General features: G+C 45.4%; 2 protein-coding genes across 2 annotated transcripts in view; one reads left to right on the top strand and one right to left on the bottom strand.

Moving 5' to 3' along the window:
• LOC149316829 (thrombomodulin-like) overlaps nt 1-19,811 on the bottom strand; it is a 902,913-nt gene that overhangs the window by 445,311 nt on the left and 437,791 nt on the right. The window lies entirely within an intron of this gene.
• Nucleotides 1-19,811, top strand: part of LOC149316834 (paired box protein Pax-1-like) — a 38,531-nt gene that overhangs the window by 1,414 nt on the left and 17,306 nt on the right. Inside the window, exons 2-4 of the mRNA XM_089518335.1 lie at nt 14,685-14,884; nt 15,624-16,001; nt 16,698-17,458. Of these exons, the coding sequence (XP_089374461.1) occupies nt 14,685-14,884; nt 15,624-16,001; nt 16,698-17,458 (1,339 nt within the window). The remainder of the gene's footprint in view (nt 1-14,684; nt 14,885-15,623; nt 16,002-16,697; nt 17,459-19,811) is intronic.

Here is a 19,811-nt window from a genome sequence, read left to right on the forward strand (position 1 = left end):
AAAAGATATGTCAGCCTCCTGAAGATGTTGTAAACCTTAACTCATTGGAGCTGTTTCTGCACACACACACACCAATACATGCTTCATAATTGGCTATGCACAAGGAGATCACAACTGCTGACTAGAACTGAGAGGTCACTGCATATAGATTTTCCCCATCCTTGTCAGCTGGTGTTGTATACTGTTTGTGGGAGCATTGGCATCACTAGGTTTGGTGTCACACAGGGCAGTACCCCCCACCCCCAATTGCTTTACCGACCCATTGACCTCCTCCCATACCACACCATACAGAATCCTTAGTAAAAAAAAAATGTTGTATTAATGTTACTTATAAATTGTAATTCCCATATATCACTGAATGTAATGGTAATAATTGTGACATAATCAACTAGCAAAATTAAAATTAGATCTTTAAATTACAATATTATGTGCACAGACTAAATGTATTTACATGCACATAGTTTCATGTGGTAAAACTGAAATTTGGTAAGATGTGATGTTTTTAAAGAAATTCTAAAAATAATTTTTAAATTTTAAGTTTTTAATTTTTTTAAAAAAATTAATTTTAGAAAATAAAATAAAATTTAAAATTTCACCTGAGGCCTTTGATTTCTCCTGCCACTGAGTCTTATCCCCATTCATACTGGCTCTTCAGCATTTTAAAGGGATGCAAGCAAACATCACAGCCTGTTTCTGCCCAAAGACAGATGTTTGGTGAGCACTGGTGCCACCCCACACCTTAGGGTTTCACCAGGAGCAACCCATACCTCCCACACACCCCTAATCATGTCCCTCAGACTGGGTTGCTCAACACTTAAAAGAGTTTGGCTTAGGATGACTGAAAAGCCAGAACTGAAGTCTATCTCTTGAACCCTGTAGAGATTTTCTATCCCCTTAGAAGTGGAAGGGATGGAAAACAGTGTCCAGGACTTGCAGGCAATCTCCAACAGAGATGGAAGCAGTCGACTTGATTCCAGGGCCAAGGTCTGGTGCTGAACTCACTTCAGAACTGGGTCAGTGACAAGAGATTCTGGCTGTTTAATAATGAGCTCCAGAGTCTTTGCCATCTGCAGAATATGATCAGTGAAGGGCCTGGCATCATCTGTCATTGAAAAAGGCTGTTGTTCTGCAACCGTCATCTCCAAGGAAGTAGAAAAGGTGTTCCCTGAGGGAGAGGATAATGCTGCAAACCTGTCCCCTGATGCTTGGAAATAGTTTGTGTAGGAAATAGTTCATTGAGACACCTCAACAATTTCACACTTGGAACATGTGTCCTCATAGATAAGAAGCCTAGATCTGTAACTTTGTCCATCAAAACAGATACCATAAGAAAAGTGGAGGCTGGTAAAAACTTTGACCATCAAAACAGATACCATAAAAAAAAGTGGAGGGTGGATGAATTTTGGAAGCCACTTTCAAGTGGTGTCTCGGAGATTCAAAATATTTTTGTTTACTTCTTCAAGGCTTACCTAACATGGTTGTTGCGTTTCACATATGCATACTATTAGCTTGGATTTAAAGCTTATTGAAACCCATTCAACTGCTCTTCTTGTTTTTTGTGGGGTGGGAACCTATTCCTATTCTTTCCATGTTATTGCTGCCTCTGGCACCAAATTTTCTGTTAAACAAGTTATGCCCAGAAACACATGTACTTTGTTAACTGAGGTACAGCTGGGCTTGTTTTATGAAAGGATTGTGGATATATTTACATTTTTCCCAGCTGAGAGAAAATAATAACACTGGTGCAAGGTGCTGCAAGAAGGATGGGACCTGCTCTGCACATTCTTCCCCTGGGGCTTCTCAGGGTCTTGAAAAGCTGAGGAGAGGGGTGCCTGAAGGAAACTGGGAAAATTATTTTGCAGAGAAATTACTAACAAGGATATGTTCTTCAGTTATGAATGATAATGACATGCCTACTTAATGTTTCTCTTTTCACGCTTTAAGTACATATACATAAAAGTATGCAGTTTCTAAAATATGGGAACAATACAGTATTCAACTAAACATTCTAGTATTTACCATGTCCATCATTTACTGTTATACAGAGGTAATGTGAGGGAGGGAAGAGCTATTATAAATACAGTGTCTGGAGTATCTTATAAAGTCTTTGGGCAAGTGTGCGCACTTGTATGTGTGTGTGTCTCCCTCCCTCCTTCCCTTCTTCCATAATGGGCATATATCTATTTAGATAAGAACTACATCATTATTATAAACTATTTCAGGTCCCATTCCCACTGGCCTATAACACAGGTCAGGATGCGAATCATGAATGCATTGTGTCTATTTGAGTGCACATTCGACCCACATTGCTCCGATATCGTTCCCATTGGGATTTGAATCGGCCCAGTACTAAGAAATTATGGGAACTGTTGTGTTTGTGAGACATTTATACTCCTCTGCCAGAGAGTGCTGGTGCCATAATAAACTACCATTCCCAGGATTCCCTAGCACTGAGTTATGGCAGTTGATATGGGGAGACACAGAAGAGCCTCGGATGCAAGGGGTTTAGGATGAATAGAGGCTCCTTCTAGTCTGAGGAGACACAACAGAAGAGTCTTAGATGCAGCCGATTTTTATTGGCTGCCCCCCCCCCCCAAAAACAAACCCAAGATTTGTGACGTCTGAAGCCTACGCGCTTGATTGACAGCTTGCAGACACAAATGGGAACGGGGAGCAAATTACTCCTCTTTAAAATACAGCGATGTAAAATAAATGGGAACAAAAACAGGGTCTAAATAATCAAGGTAATTTGCCCCCTTTCATAATGGAAACGATGGAAAAAATTCAAATTAGACTCGGAACATAATCCGAATCAGAATCGCGCCAATATAATCCGTTTTATCTGCCAAGTGGGAATGGGGCCTAAGAGAAGAGGTTCTCTCTTACCAGCTAGGAACAGTGAAGCTGTTATGAACAGCTATCTTGGTATGTGAGAGTCTTAGGCTGCATCCCCACTCCAGAAATAATCCAGTTTGACACCAGTTTAACTACAATGGTTCAGTGCCTGGGATTTGGGGAAATGCAGTTTGTTATGGCAACAGAGTGTTCTGATAGGGAAGGTTAAATGCCTCATATAACTACAGTTCCCAGAATTCTATAGCATTGAGCCATGGCAGTTAGTGGTGTGAAGCTGGATTATTTCTGCAGTGCGGATGCAGCCTGAATCTTGGTCAGAGCTGGTGTTACAATATCTCTGACCTTTCTCCTCCCACCCAGAGGCAAATCTTTACTAGCCTTCACTAATGTAAATAATTTTTCTGATGGGATTGTACTGGTCCATCTGATTCCATTCCAACACTGTACCTTTCTTGGGTTCATTACAAGTCGGTCATTTGAATACATTCTTCTTCATGCTTACTATTTTGTTTCGAGTTAGGCTGGCTTCATGCCAGACAAATGTACTTCTTTACTATTCAGGCTTCAGGAACTTCCATTTTGCAAAATATAATCCCAAATCACCACTTAGCCTAATACACTGCACCTAAACTTCTGCAAAGATACATGCAATTAGTTAGTATAGCTATGCAAAGTTTGCTTGCTCTGTATAATGGAAAGAACTATGTGTGTGTTTAATCCTGTCTTGGGGGGAGTTGGGGACATGATATATGTTACTATGTATTGTATATCGAACTGGTTTTATCGTAAGCCACTTTGATTGTTGTTAACAGAAAAGTGGGATAGAAATAATAATAATAATAATAATAATAATAATTATTATTATTATTATTATTATTATTATTATTTCTATCCCACTTTGCATAGCTATTATTATTATTATTATTATTATTATTATTACATGAAATGCTATTCTGTGACTATCTTTTCCATATCTGCTCTCATCGCTCTTTCATTTATTCATGATATTTTAGTTGAGTCTGAAAACACAGACAATATCAAAAACACATTGGTGTCTTTCTTATCTAATTGTCAACTGATTTTCTTTTTTAGGATATCCTTAATTCTTGGCCCCTTTAGTGGTTCTTGTCTGCATCTTTTCACATCAAAGAATCAGAGGCCTGCATTATATCTGAGATGTTGTCCTGTGTGAGATCCAGGGACACATAGACCTCAAGAGAAGTTATTTTTCTGTTGCTGATGGGAGTTGAAATTTTATTATCCGTCTTTTATTGCTCTTTGACTCTAGTCCTCCCATGGCCAATAAGGGAAGTGGCCTCTGCTTGCATTGCAATCCTCCAATACCATCTTAAGAGACAACATCCCAGACAGAATGTAGACCTATGACTCTAACATCATCACCATTTTTCTCCTGCAGGATTCTAAACATCTTTGCCTGACGAAGAAGCTAGAGAAACTTTGAAAGCTTGCATAATGTATTTTACACTTTGGAGTTGGTCCAAAAATGTTAGAATTATGTTGGTATGGAAGAGCATTCTCTGAAGATGCCGGCCACAGATGCTGGCGAAAGGTCAGGAATAAACTCTTCTAGAACATGGTCACAGAGCCTGAAAAACCCACCCAAAAATATGGATACTGGCCACGAAAGCCTTCAGCTTCACAAAACATCTTTAATAGCACAGTCTGGTTTCTACATCAGTGGTTGGTGAGAGCAGAGAGAGGAAGAGAGTGAACAAAGGGCAATGAAGTTTATTGATCCCCAGAAAGGGATGGGTATGGGAATTGACCTCTTCTAACAGTCACACTGACCAAATGACCATAGAGCTATGCACTAGTGTTCCTGTGTGGGAGACATCACCCCTTCTTAAGGAAACATAGAGCTACACACAAGCATTGATGCTACTACTCCAACGTATTTTATGCTTTGGAGTTGGTGCAACAAGGGCATCGCTATTTGTGTATTTTTGATTTTGTTGTGGAATAAAATACGAAACAAAAGTCTCGGTTTATTTCATCCATTCAGTCTTTCTTTCTTCCCATTAAACCTCTGACTCTCAAAACCTCAAGGGCTTGGGTTTAAGAGAATTCTGTCCCTATTTTGAAGTGCTCTTTTCCTCAAAAACCAAAAGCAGAGCAAAACCATTCCCCCATCCCACTTGTCCCCCAGTAAACAGATTTAATGTTCAGACATTTAGACTCTCATTCAGAGGTAAGTCTCAAGGTCTTTATGTCCCAGCTACTCAAGGGAGCCAGTGGGGTGTAGTGGTTTGAGCATTGGACTATGCCTCTGGAAACCAACGTTCAAATCCCTGCTGGACCATAGAAACCCACTGGATTGTGTTGTGAAATAAAATATGAAATAAGTCTTTATTTTATCAGTCTTTCTTTCTTCCCATTCAATCTTGGGTAAGTCATTCCCTCTCAGACTCTCAAACTCAGAAGGAGGCAAAGGCAGGTCCTCTTTGCACAAACCTTCCCAAGAAAACCCTCTGACAGGTTCCCCTTCCCCTTAGGGTCACCCTAAGTCAGAAATGAAGGCACACAACAACTTAATCAATCCTAAGCAGACTTCCAGCTCTTCCACGCTGCAGAACTAATCCAGTTTGACACTAACTGTCATGACTCCATCCTGTGGGAATTCTGGGATTTGTAGTTTGGGGAGGCATTCGGCCTGGTCTGTTAGAGAGATCTATTGCCCCAACAAATCAAACCGCAGGTTTCTGTAGGATAGAATCATGGCAGTTAAAGTGGTGCCAAACTGCTTTATTTCTGCAGTGTAAACACACCCCTACTTAAAAATCTCCCTAAAATCAGTGAGGATTTAAGCAAACCTGATTAGCGTCCCAGTGTCACACCACACCATCACTACCAAAACATGGAATTAGTCTACCCCATTCTTCCTTTTGGCAAACATCTGATCAGGAAATAGACCTCTCATTCACTGGGGTTCCTCACCCAACCTATTTCCATCGTTTTTAACCTCCACCTCCTTTACTCTGAATTTAAACTTCAGCCTCCTAGAGCGGAGACTCAACCATTTTTAAAGGCTTGTGTTTTATGCAGACAGAGGCACAGCCCTCAGAGGAAAGTGGGCAGATGTTCTGGGAGCAGAGTGCGAATGCAATGCCCAATGCAACTGTCCCCACCCCTCCCAGTACCTGGTATTCTAATGCATGGGATACTCTGACCAAGGAGGACCCACTCAGCTATTATTGCACACTGATCGATTTCTTTCCTTTCCCTGGCCATGTCTAATAGCAATAGCAAGTACATTTCTATACCGCCTACCACTGCACTTAAGCACTCCCTTTTAAATTCACGTGAACCAATGTGGCCTTTGGTGGCAGCAAAGAGCATCGTTTACTAGTTGCCTGTGAAGTTACTTCTTTACTTCAGAAAGTAACCAAGGGTACCAAATCTAGACCAGGCCCAGCGAATGCAAACTGCTAGGCTGTAGGCAGCATCTCTGTCCTTTCGCTGGAAAGTGAAAGGACGATTGCATTGAACTCGTGTCCAACTGTGGCTGGTTTTTCACGCCTCCAGTCTTTTAGAGTTCTGAGTTTCTTTTGCAAGGCACACTTGCCAAGTGACTCTTCCTTTCCCTGCATTTTTCAATGCCTCTCCCCTGCCCCAGGTTGAGAGCCAATGCAGTCGATCTACGGTCCAAAACACACTGCAGAAATAATCCCGTCTCAGACTGCTTTAGCTGCCCTGGCTCAGTGCTAGGGAATCCTGGGAATTGTAGTTTATTGTGGCACCAGAGCTTTCTCTGACAAAGAAGGCTACATGTCAGCATTTCCTAGTATTGAGCCAGGGCAGTCACAAAGGGGCCTCAAGCTTTTATTATTTTCGCAGCGTGTTTTGGACCTTTAAGGAGCAAACTAATGGATAGGATCAGAAAAATAAGAAGTTGAAGAAAAATAAGAGCACCGAAGCTTGTTAGATCGGTGGCACAATGTGAGCATTTGGGACAGAGAGCTTGGGCATCTATCTGTGTGAAGTCGAAGGCTTTCATAGCCGGCATCTATATTTTGTGGGTTTTTCGGGCTATGTCTGTGGCTGGCATCTTCTCTGGCTAAACGTCAGGAATAAACTCTTCTAGAACATGGCCACAGAGCCCGAAAAACACACCCAAAACTAATTTGGACGTCTGTTTCTCTCCAGTGTTTGGTAAAAGGGATAACAGAAGGGATTTTCTGGCTGACAGCTGACGACTGGGGGCTCCCATTTACCCAGTGATCTCTGTTCTGGGGAAGGGTCCATAGAGAAGAACAGCTTGGGGAGCCCTGTGGTAGGTTCTCCTTGGGGGTTTTCATAAGTCGGAAATGAGCTCCGAAGGTACACCATCGCCCTCCACCTCAACCAGCTCGCAGCTTGGTACATTTTAGATAATGAGGCTACTCGGAAAACAGTTTAAGGACCTGTGGTTTCAGGGACTTCCTTAAACTCCTTCCACCCAAGTTGGATGGGCAACTTTCAGGAGTGCTGTGGTGGTGTCTCCCCGTATGGCAGGGGCCATGCAGCTGAAAGAAGTCTCGTGATTCTATTAAATCTGGAGTGCGGAACTTCATAAAAGTTTATGCAGGGCCCTTAAATTGGGAAAACGTTACGAATTCATTCGTTCTCCCTCAGATTGTGAAATTGTCTTCTTCGGCAACCAGCTTCTTTATTTGCAGGCTAAAACCCTGAAATCAGAAAGCTTTCACGCCTCACATCAACAAGCGCCTGAAGTCGCCTGGAAATAATGAGGTGGGATGTCACTTCTTTTTTAAAGTGATGTCAATATAAGGAGGGCTCCTTTTTGCGTATGTGGTGGACTTGCAAGAAGGCGAGAAGTTATCGATCTAAGATTTAAATGTTAATCCAAAATAAACACAAATGATGTAAAGCTAGATTTTTGTAATGTTGCTGTGAGGGTAAACCTCAACATTGCCAGAAATGTTGTTGTTGTTGTTTTTTTTTAAATTAAGCGTTATGGATAAAGAAGTGGATAATAAATATGAATCATTTCTTCGAGGTATGACAAGAGCAGCAAGAAGATTGCTTGCTCAGATTTGGAAAGGGACTGAAGGATGATGGAAGACGGGATTATTAAGGCTGTCAGCCCAAAAAGGCCAAAAAAGGCCAAAATAACCAAATTATAAAGAAAAAAGCCAATCGAAGACTTAAAAAAAAAAAGATTGGGAACCGTTTCTGGACTTTATGAGCAATAAGAAATAATCTGTGGCTATTGCTATCAGCAGTTTTAGTAAGATTATTGAGTTGGATCTGTAATGGTAGAACGTTTCTTTTCTTTTTTCTTTTCCTTTTCATTAGGAGGAGTCAGAGTCCGACTATCAAGTATTAATTCTATGTGTTTTTTCTTTGTCTATCTCAATCTTTTCTTCCCCCTTCTTCCCTCTCCCCGTCCATTTTCATTAACTATGTTTGTATATTATTTTTTGATTGCCAATTAGACTGTGTTAAAATTAATTAAAAATCAAGCTCAAAAAAAGTGAGCCACGTTGCATTCTGCCCAGGTCGGTTCTCAGACTGTCTCTTTACCAAGAGGAACGAGGATGACGCCTCCTTTAAAGATTACTTTTAGGAAAGTCCCCTGCGATGTGGAGACCCAGATTTCCGACAGAGGGAGACAAAAAGCTAACATTCTGGCTGCGGAACAATCCCACCGACAGCACTCTCTGAAGGATGCGGGGTCTCTCCCCCTTTTTCTTTAGCAATCGGGAGCCTTTTGGACATTTCCTTGTGCGACACAAATGGGGACTACTGGCTGGGAATCAGTGGTTTCTGAGAGTGTGTGATATTTTTTTCCCTGCCTAATTTTCTGCGATCGCGGGAAGGTATCCGACATATACTCTATCTGTTTTACCCGAGAGAAAGAGAAGATCGTTAACTGGATTTATTCAGAACAAGCCCATTTGGTATCATTGGCATTTAAATTAGTATGTTTCCTTGAACCTACGCTCACTATAACCGAGCTACATCCCACTGATGTCAGTCAGTCGCCTGCTTTAAGTCAAAGCAAGCAAGCATTATTTCAGATCTAAACAAATAAATAATCAAACCCCTTCAAAATCGATTTGGGAATTCTGGATACTAAGGTGAAATAGCCGCTATCTCGGACAACCCCCCCCCCCAATCCCACCCCAATGTCTAAATGTTTTCTTCCTACTCCCAAAACAGCCAGTCTGGTTCCAGCCACAGGGACGATTCTACTGCATTTACTCTCTGATACTTGTTTTGTTTTATCTGACAGGTGCTCCTGGCTGTTTTCACACTATGCAGCTCTAGCGCTATGATTCCTCGTTAACTGCCCTGGCAAAATCCCCCTGAATCGTGGGGCTGCCAGATTAGGAAGAGGCTTTTAGAAGTTATAGTTTTTTGGTGGGCCATGTTCTAGAAGACTTTATTCTTGACGTTTCGCCAGCATCTGTGGATGGCATCTTCAGAAGAAAAACTATGGATGCCGGCCATGAAAGCCTTTGATTTCACGCTTTTAGGAGGCTCAGCCAGGGAGTTCCTCTGGTGATTCTGGCCAAACTACAAACCCCAGGATTCTCTGAGATCATAGAATCATAGAGTTGGAAGAGACCGAAAGGGCCATCCAGTCCAACCCGATTCTGCCATGCAGGAACTCACAATCAAAGCATCCCCGACAGATGGCCATCCAACCTCTGTTTAAAGACCTCCAAGGAAGGAGACTCCACTACACTCCGAGAGAGTGTGTTCCACTATCGAACAGCCCTCACTGTTAGGAAGTCCTTCTTAATGTTGAGGTGGAATCTCAGCCGTGGTAGTGAAAGTGGAATGGCAGCGCTCTAATTGTGCAGTGTGAATGAGCCCTATCTCCTTTCCATAGTCGTATAATCACATAATCTAAGGTTGGGCACTATCCAGATCCTCCAAGGCTACACTCCGGGGGGCTGGCCAAATCAAAAGGCCCGCATGGCAGAACAGCCTCTGGGTACTTCTCCTGAACAGATGAAATAGGAACTGTAGTCCAGCAATAAGAAGACTAGGAATGGGGAGGGCAGCTATGAAAGGGCTATATTAGATCTTAGAATTTAAAGATATACAACGGAGCACGAAAGGTAGAATCATACAAGCCATTGTATTCCCAATTGCCATGTACGGATGTGTGAGCTGGACAGTTAAGAAAGAAGACAGGGAGAAAATGGACAGCCAAGAAGACAAACAAATAGCAATAGCAAGATATTGCTATACCGCTTAGGAGTGAACTTAGCAGTGAACTAAGCACTAAGCAAAGACATACAACTGGGCGCTAAAGTCAGAATCATCCAGACCATTGTATTCTCAATTACCATATATGGATAGTGAAAGAAGCAGACAGAAAGAAAATCAACTCAGTCGAAATGTGGTGCTGGAGAAGAGTACTTAGGATACCATGGACAGCCAAGAAGACAAACAAGTGCGTTCTTGAACCGATCAGACCAGGAGCTCTTCTTGGAGGCAAAGAGAGTATGGTACTAAACTCAGGCTGTTGTGCTTTGGCCACATCAGGAGGAAGCACGACTCATTGCAAAAGACAATAATGTTAGGAAAGGTGGAGGGTAGTTGAAAGAGAGGGAGGCTCTCTTATTTCCCCCCCTTTTAACTAGTATTGTATAGTGTCTTTATTTTATATTGATATTGTTTTTAGTTTATTACCTTTTATGATTGGGAGGGGGGTTGGGGTAGGGGATCAATCAGAAATGTGAATTTCAATTGTATATTGTATTTTATTATTATTGTGTTTGTTGTAACCCGCCTCGGTCTGCAGAGAGAGGAGGGCTATAAATAAAATATATTATTATTATTATTATTAGATGGATGGACTCTACTAAGGAGGTCACGGGTATGAATTTACAGGAGCTTAGCAGAGCAGTGGAGGACAGGGGGTCTTGGAGATGTCTCATCCACATAAGTCGGGATCCACTCGAGGGCGGTTAACAGCAACAAGCTGAAATCAAGGAAAGCTGCGCAGGAGGAGCCCTGCTGCCAGTCCGGTTTTTGGGAGACTTTTTGAGGTGGATCGTGCCCTTCCTGGCTCTTCCTTCTTTGCCGGGAGAGTCTTCTTCAGGGAGGGGAGGCGTTCGTCCTTGTACTAGGAATGCGCCTTTCCCGATCCATCTTGCGACTCAGGTCGCGTGCTGGCCGTTTTCCCCGCCCCGTTATTTATGACTCTCTTTCCTACTAATTGACATATAAATATATGTTGCTCGCTTGCTAACGATGCTTTTTTGAGCCAGCCAGTCAAGGTAAAAAGATCAGGGTTAGGGTCAGGGAAAGGCTACGATCTGCCTCTGTCCTGATCTTTTCCATCTGTGAGCCTTTGCGGGAAGAAAAAAGCAGCACCCAGATGCCCAGGGACTTCGAGTGGACGCTCAGGGGCAGCAAAGGAGGCACGGGGCCTGATCCACGCGGGGCCTCTGCTTTCCTGGGAGACCCAAGGAGGCTGTGCCACAAAAACTCACCAACAAAAGGCTTGTTGCTATTCTGGAGCTTGGGAGCGTTGCGTCGTTTGAATTGCAATTCCTGATGGCTGGTGTGTGTGTGTGTGTGTGTTGTAGCATATGTAGTACATATGTAGCATATATCCCACATCCTGACATACCAGGGTGACCGGATGTCATAACTGCAAAGGAGGGCAAAGCACCGTACAATGTAGGACATAAACAAACGTAGGCCACAGTCAAAGCTAAACACACTCATATCAATGTAAATTCATGGCTTTTAGATGTGCTTAAAAAGGAGGACATTTTGGAATTCCTCCTGGACGAAATGTAAGACATGTCCTGGAAAAAGAGGACAGCTGGTCACCCTGTCAAGCACAGAGCGATCCTATGCATGTGCCACTCAATTTAATGGAGCTCACTCCCTGGTAAATGTCCACTTGACTCCAAGCCTGAGGTTGCAGGCCTAGTGTCGATATGAACTGGAGCAAGAACTCTGTCCACACTGTGAAATTCATTTCTAAGCACACAGGCATAGGATCAGGCTGTTACATCCCAAATACCTATCACTTGACAATCCTATATTCAAAAGAATTACAGTAGAATCCTTACCCACCCTGTCTTTAAGGCTGCGATCCTACGCAGGACATAGGAACAAGTCCCACTTGAAGGTAGGCTAAACACGCATGAGACTGCGTCGTTAGCCTGCTGAGACTGGACTCTGAACTGAATTTCAATCTCCTTTGTGAATCTGCCTAGTATCCCTCATAAGACGGAAACGTGGTTTATACCTTTGAAATGAATTGCTGTTGTTGTGTGTCTTCAAGCCGTTTCCAACCTATGGAGACCCTAAGGCAACCTATCATGGGGTTTTCAGGGCAAGATTAGTTCAGAGGGGGTCTCCCATTGCCTTTTCCCAAGGCTGAGAAAGTGCAGCTTGCCCGAGAGTTTTCATGACTGAGTGTGAATTCGAATCCTGGTCTCCAGCGTGGTAGTCCAACAGTCAAACCGCTACACCAACAAATACGGTGGGCTCTTGGTATCCACTGGGGTTTGGTTCCAAGACCCCCCATGGATACCAAAATCCCTGGGTGTTCACGTCCCATTAAACACAATGGCATAGTAAAATGGTGACCCATATATAAAATGCCAAAATCAAGGTTTGCTTTTTGGAATTTATATATTTTGGGAATATGCCGTGGACGCTTGAATCCATGGATTAAAAAAACCCGTGGATACAGAGGGCCGACTGTACATATGTATATAAATAAACCACCTGTAAGTCATCTTCTGCAGCTACAAAGGTGACGGGAAATAGTAAAAGGGAACCTAATCCGCAGTGTATTCAAAAGTAGGTTGCACCGCTTTAACTGCTAGGGCTCAATGCTAGCCATTGTAGTTTGTTGAGGCACCAGAGTGGAGCCCAGAATTCCATAGCATTGAGCCATGGCAGTTTAAGCGGTGTCAAATCGGACTGTTTCTGCTGTGCGGAAGCAGTTTACATGGACCGGAGGGGATTAAACTTGGAAAACACTCTTGCACTGAGGATCCTGTAAACTTCTCAATCCTGTGGCAGTTAAAGCGGTGTCAAACCGGATTGTTTATGCAGTGGGGAGGCAGCCTTAGACTTTCAGAGCTTTTGCTTCCGTTTATAAGCGGGAACTCTTGGGGCCCACGCTGGCCAGGGCCGATGCATCCTGAAGTCCTACTGGCTTCAACCTGAGGGGCTTGATCTCTCTCCTCGAAACGGGTGGGCTGCCAGTGTGGCTGGATCTAGCGGCTAAAACTGGAGGAGGCTAGGCGAACCCAAGCCAACTACATAAATATTTGTACAGCATCAGAGAGAGGCGATGAAGCGAGGCGGGTTTTGCAAGGTGTTTCGCTCTTGAGGAGGGCGAAAAGGCCCTCCATGGGGAGGATTTAGACTTGGAGGCGTGGAGCAACCCTACAGATACACAGAAATCGCAATTCGGTTGCCATTGGCTTCTGTAGGGCGTATTGACTTGCAGTCTCCTTTGTGAACCTCCCTCATAAAGCAGAAACGTGGTTTATACGTTTTAGTCGCAATTAGATTCTGATTAAAGCGACATAGGATTAAAATAATCAGAAAGGACCAAGAAGACTCCAAAATAGCAGATTGTTTTGGAAAGCAAGACGTCTAATAGAAATTACGTAAACACAAAACCAAAAACCAAAAAACCATAAACCCTGATATTTAGAGGTTAATTTCAGGTTTAATTTTAAGGGGCTAAAATTTAAATTGGTTTGAGAACCGAAATAATCACTTTAAAAAAAAAGAGAGAGAGAATCTCTTTTCGACCTTCGGTTTTTAAACACAGTTGCTTGGCTCAATCTGCACTTACTAAGTAAACCTGAATAAATGTCGGCAGGGTGATATTCATTGGTTTCCAATCCCTTTCATATTTTACAGTGCAGATTGTTGGAGGGACTGATCCCTGATTCAAAGAGTCAACACCGCCACCGCTAATCTGCAAAGTAGATCTCAAGCCAGAATTTCAAGAAGGGAGATTATTATTATTATTATTATTATTATTATGAAAACTGATTCCGATAATCATGGTAAATGAAAAACCTGCGTTACTTGTTTCCCCCCCGAGATTTTTAACCCCTCCCCTTTTTTTGAGGCTGAGATCAAAAAACATTTTAAGTCCAGTTATCATTGCTGGAAAATAGAGTTTGTAGGTCATTTTAGCAAGACTGTGTAGGATCACATTGTCATAAAGAGCTAAGACCCTCACTTCCCGATCCCACTCATATGAAGGGGGGAGCCCAAAGGAAGCCGTGTTGGTTGTTATCTGGGAGTAAATCTGGTAAATACAGCGCTATATAAATAAAGAATAATAATAATAATAATAATAAAGTAGAAGTGTGATCGGGATTGATTAATTAATTAATTCAAATACTGGAGCTCTTACCCCTCAGCAAGAATAGGGCCACAGAAGAAAGGAAGGAAGGAAGGAAGGAAGGAAGGAAGGAAGGAAGGAAGGAAGGGACGCAGCTTTTGCTTACAGACGAATGTGGCAACCAGCACTACCAGGCGGCTGTTCTGTAGCCAGGCTTATTAGGAACCCGACCCCCCTCCGGTTTACATGCCAGAAACCGGATTCTAGGGGGCCTGCACTGCAGAAATAATCCAGTTTGAGACCGCTTTAACTGCCCTGGCTGAATGCTATTGAATCCTGGGAATTGGAGTTTATTGTGGCGCCAGAGCTTCCCTGGCAGAGAAGGTTAAATGTCTCACAAAACTACAGTTCCCATTATTCCCTTGTATTGATCTCAATAATCTCAAATAATCTCAAACTGGATTGTTTCTGCAGTGTGTTTTGGACCAACTGTCCCGTTTGTTTAAGGCAGTGCCCGAGCGAGTTTGCAGTCTCCCCTGGAAGGCAACTCTTATTGAATTCAAGGGGACTTGGAGTCCATGAAGACCTGACAGAGAGGATCGGCTCCCTCCTTGGACCCTGGACAGGTGTCTCGGAGACCCTAGGGCCTGCTAAGGTCTGGACTGTCTCTCCCAAAGATCGGAGCCCTCTTGGGAAAAAGGGAAAGGGCCGGTAAGTGTATTAGGAAAAGGGATGGCGCATGGCCTCTCAAAGGGAGTCAGCAGTAGCCTAGGGCTTTGAGTACTGGACTGCAGCTCTGGAGACCATGGTTCCTATCCCAGCTCGGCCATGCACCCCACGGGGTGACCTTGAGGAAGCCACACTCTCTCAGCCTCTGAGGGTGACAACGGCAAAACCTCTCTGAAGAAACTTGCCATGGAAACTTGCCAAATGACTTGAAGGCACCGAACAGGACCAAATATGGGGGGGGGGGGATGAGGGGGAGAGAAGGAGAGTGCCTGCCACTTCACCAAGTCTTGCGGCGGGGGGAGGACTAACCTTTTAAAGAAGGAAAGAAGAAAGAAGCATGTCTCATTTGTTCCGATCCGTCCACTCTGCTTTGCTTATTTTTTAGAGTAACGTAGTGATGTAACTTTTAACTGTCGCCGAGTTTAATGAACTGGAAAGGTGGTAGGGTTGGGGTTATGTTATGTTTTATGATGTTTTTTATGCTTCTGTATTTTATATCTGTTGGAATATATAATACAGGGAAATGCAAATTATTATTAATATTATTATCATTATCGTTATCATTATTATTACTATGAGCAGGCGCCTTCCCAGGTATCTTGGGGCGCTTAAAGTCTGGGGGGGGGAGGGGGCCATTTAGCTGGAGGGGCGGGGTTGCTCCAAAGGGGGCGTGGCCTAGACAAGCCCCACCCACCCCTCTGCCTGCCTCCCTCCCTTCCAGGGCCGTCGGGCCGCTGAGGGAACACCCGACGGGAGCCAATGAGAGGCCGAAGCTCGGCCGGCACCTCCAGCGTGAGCCTCCGCCTGACGTGCGAGACACGTCAAGCGGCCGCTGGGCCTCAACTGCCCGCCGGTGGAGAGCCGATCCTTCTCGCAATCGGATGCGGAGCCCTCCGCCGCCGCGATCGGCCAGCTGCCCCGGACTTCAAGGCTGCCGCCTCCGATCTTCCGTGCCTCGATCGCTAGACGCCGCGGAGGCGCAGCAGCTGCTCCCGGGAGGCCTCCGGTTCGTTTCCCTATGCTCCCGCCGCTGCTGCTGCCCGGGGGCGGCGGCGGGGAGAGAGATCGGGGCCTCCCTCCTCCGGGCCGGAGACCATGGGTAAGGAGGCAGGAGGGAAGGCCGGGGAGGCGGGAAAGGCCTTGCCGGGAGCCGCGATCGCCTCGCTTCCTCTAGGCCGCTTCAGGCTGGGCTGCGGGAGAGCTCCGTATTCGGCTTCCCTTCCTTCCCAAGGCAGGTTCTGCCTCCGGGGGTGTAAGCCTAGGGCCCAAAGAGAGGTAGGACGCCAGGGGCAAGCGGGCTTTCCCCCTCCGGCCTCTGGAAGGAGTGCGGAGACTTTAGGGGGAAAAAAGAGATATCCGGGAATAGGTAGCCGACTTGGCCACACAGCAAAGTCTAAGGGCATCCCAAACCCACAAAGCAGGGATACCTTCATCGACCCTAGACAGGTTGCAATAAAATCAGAATGTGTCTGGATCGGACCGAAGGACCTCTAGGTCGCCAGGATCCCCTTTCCATCCAGGGTTGGTTAGTTGTCTCCTAGGCTGCATCTACACTGGAGAGATAACCCGGTTTGGCACCGCTTTAACTCTTTGTCTGGCTGAAGGCTATGGAATTCTGGGAGTTGGAGTTTGTTGTGGGGCCCATAACAAACTCCAACTCCCAGAATTCCATAGCCTCCAGCCAGGGCAGCTAAAGCGATGCCAAACCGGGTTATTTCTCCAGTGTGGATGCAGCCTTTATTTTCCAGACCAGTTCCCCTAGACAAGGTCAGAGCTTTTCAGAAATCCCCTCCAGGCACCTGGTGGCAAGACCTGAGTCTTTCCCTTCTTTCCCTCTGTTTTCTCTCCCCCGGCGGCGGCTGCCTCCAGAGCAAAGCTACGGCGAAGTGAACCAGCTGGGGGGCGTCTTCGTCAACGGGCGCCCCTTGCCCAACGCTATCCGGCTCCGGATTGTGGAGCTGGCCCAGCTGGGCATCCGTCCCTGCGACATCAGTCGCCAGCTGCGGGTCTCCCACGGATGCGTGAGCAAGATCCTGGCCCGCTACAACGAGACCGGCTCCATCCTGCCCGGCGCAATCGGGGGCAGCAAGCCCCGGGTCACCACCCCCAACGTGGTCAAGCACATCCGAGACTACAAGCAGGGCGACCCGGGCATCTTCGCCTGGGAGATCCGGGACCGCTTGCTGGCCGACGGCGTATGCGACAAGTACAACGTGCCCTCCGTCAGCTCCATCAGCCGCATCCTCAGGAACAAGATCGGGAGCCTCTCGCAGCCCGGAGGAGCGGGAGGAGGAGGAGGAGGAGGAACCGGTGGAGGACCCTACGACGGAGGTGGCAGCGGCGGAGGCAGCTGCAAGCACCCGGGGCCCCCGCAGCCCGCCCTCCCCTACAACCACATCTACCAGTACCCTTACCCCAGTGCCGCCGCCGCTGCCAAGCTTGGCACCCACCCAGGAGGCCCGGTCTCGGCCGCCCACGTCAGCCTCCCCCGGTCGTGGCCCTCGGCCCACTCGGTCACCAACATTCTGGGCATCCGCACCTTCATGGAGCAAAGCGGTGAGTGAGGGGGCCCTAGATAGCCCCGATCCCCTTTCAGCAGCCGCACAAGGGAGCGCTGTGGCTGCCCCTGGGCTTATTCGCCATCACTACTCCTGTTGTTGTTGAATGCGAAGATCTAGCCGTGTTAGTCTGTGGAGTCAGTACGCAGAGAGATCTTGTAGCACCTTTGAGACTCGCTGAAAGCAAGAAGTTGGTAGCGTGTGCTTCCCTAGACAAGTCTGCTTCCTCAATCTTCAATCAATGCACCTGAGGAATTAGACTTGAGATTCTGAACAGACCGGCTCAAATAAAGCTGCTTCAGGTCACTTTGGAGGTATGCTTTCTAAATGCTGCATGTGTCCTAAGAGCCCGAAAGCCGTGCCAAAGTCATGCTCCAGTCCTATGGACTAGAATGCAGCTTTGGTGCAGCTTCTGGCCTCTTAAGATGCGAGTGCTATTTAAACAGCATACCTGAAGCAGCTTTATTTTGGCCTGTCTGTACGGGCCCTAACTTTTTTTTATCTCGAAGGTGCTACCAGATCCATGTTGTTGTGTGCCTTCAAGTCGTTTCCGATTTATGGTGAACCCATCGCAGTTTGGTTTTTTTTTTTTTTTTTTCTTAGCGAGTTTCTTCAGAGAAGGGTTTGCCATTGCCATCCTCTGAGGCTGAGAGAGTGTGATTCGCCCCAAGTCACCCAATGGTTTTCTTTGGCCCAGCGCAGATTCGAACCCTGCTCTTCAGAGCCCTGAACCAATGCCTAAACCACTAGGCCACCATGTAAGCCTGGGGGCAGGGAACCGTCTAATTAAAATAATAATAAGGCACTCTGAGAGCCTTTAAATACCGTAAATAAATAATAAATAAATAATGAAGCTTCATTAAATGGCAATGTAAGGACAGGTCATTTCCCTGGACAGTTTACAAACTTAAATAAGGTTTAGAGGAGGCAAAAGAAGGCATCGAGGTTGAGCAGGGAAAGATTGGGGTGTCAGTTCACTCATTTAAGTATAGCGTTAGTAAAAGGCTCGAGGATTAAGTTTGTTGTTGCGTGTCTTCAGGTCGTATCCTACTAATAGCGACTCAGCGGGTTTTCCCGACAAGATTTGTTCAGAGGCGTTTTACCTTTGCCTTCCTCTGAGGATGAGAGAGTGTGACTTGCTTAGTGGAGATTCGAACCTTGGTCTCCAGAGTCCTAGTCCAATGCCGCAACCACTAGGCCACGCTGTGGATTAAGTATCTGAGCATAAATGAGCATATGAGGTGTTGAGCAAGGGAGGCCCCTATCACACAATCAAAACCAATTTCCCCAGTTATGGTTTTTACTCTTATTTATTTATATATCTTTGTCTCTGGTTTAAACGTGTGCTTTTTGTTGTTCTCTAAATGCAAAATTAAAATAAGAAAAGTACGTGATGAAAACAGAGACACAGATATTTCAGTCGAGAAGGAATGTGCCAGGAAACAAACGTGGTTACCACAAAAAGAGGTGCTAGTACTATCTTTTCCCTGTTATTTCCGAAAGAATTTTCTGGTGGTCCGAACGTACGTCCATTGTTATCCAATGGGTTCCCGCAAAGACCCCAGTATAGAACTGGGATGGCCAGCTGGAAATCCAGGGAAAGGAGATGGATTCCCAAGTGATTTTTTTTCTGGATCCTGAAAACTTCACCAAACCAGGAACATAGCAGCCCTAGCAACAGTAAAAGTAATAAAGATAATAACAATAATAAAGATGATGATGATGATGATGATGATGATGATGATGATGATGATGATGATGATGATGATGATGCAGGCAGTTTCACCTATAAGGAAAGGAAGTTTCCCAAAGAAAGAAGAGAGCCAGTTCCGGTATAGAATTGTCACTGGCGGAGTAAGGCAAGGAGACTCGTGTTTCAGTCCGGACGCCCTTTCACACGCCACTCTACATCCGTGCAGAGGTTTCCAATAAGCCTCAAAGATCTGGTTCTGAATATATTCAAGACCCCCTTCAAAAGGGAACCAGTATTGTCCAGGGGTCCATTTGTATTCCTCATGAGAGCCAGTGTGGCATTAGACTGTGACTCTGGAGACCAGGGTTCCAATGCAAAGCCACTGCGTGACCTTGGGCAAGGTATGTTCTCTCAGCCTAACTCACTGGGTAACCTTGGACAAGTCACACTCTCTGGGCCTCAGAAGAAGGCACGGGCGGAAGCGCCATGATGGGGTCACTTTAGGGCCGACATAAGTCGGAAACAACTTGAAGGCGCACAAAACCATGTACATAAACAGTGTGTGTGTGTGCGCGCGCGTGTAAGAGAGAACAATATGTGTATATACAGCATGCGTAAATATAGCATATAATGGTTTGAGCATTGGACTGTGACTCTG

Source organism: Sceloporus occidentalis, unplaced genomic scaffold, assembly GCF_023333645.1.
Source record: "Sceloporus occidentalis isolate IW3139 unplaced genomic scaffold, rSceOcc1.0.p SCAF_3, whole genome shotgun sequence".
Classification (NCBI taxonomy): domain Eukaryota; kingdom Metazoa; phylum Chordata; class Lepidosauria; order Squamata; family Phrynosomatidae; genus Sceloporus; species Sceloporus occidentalis.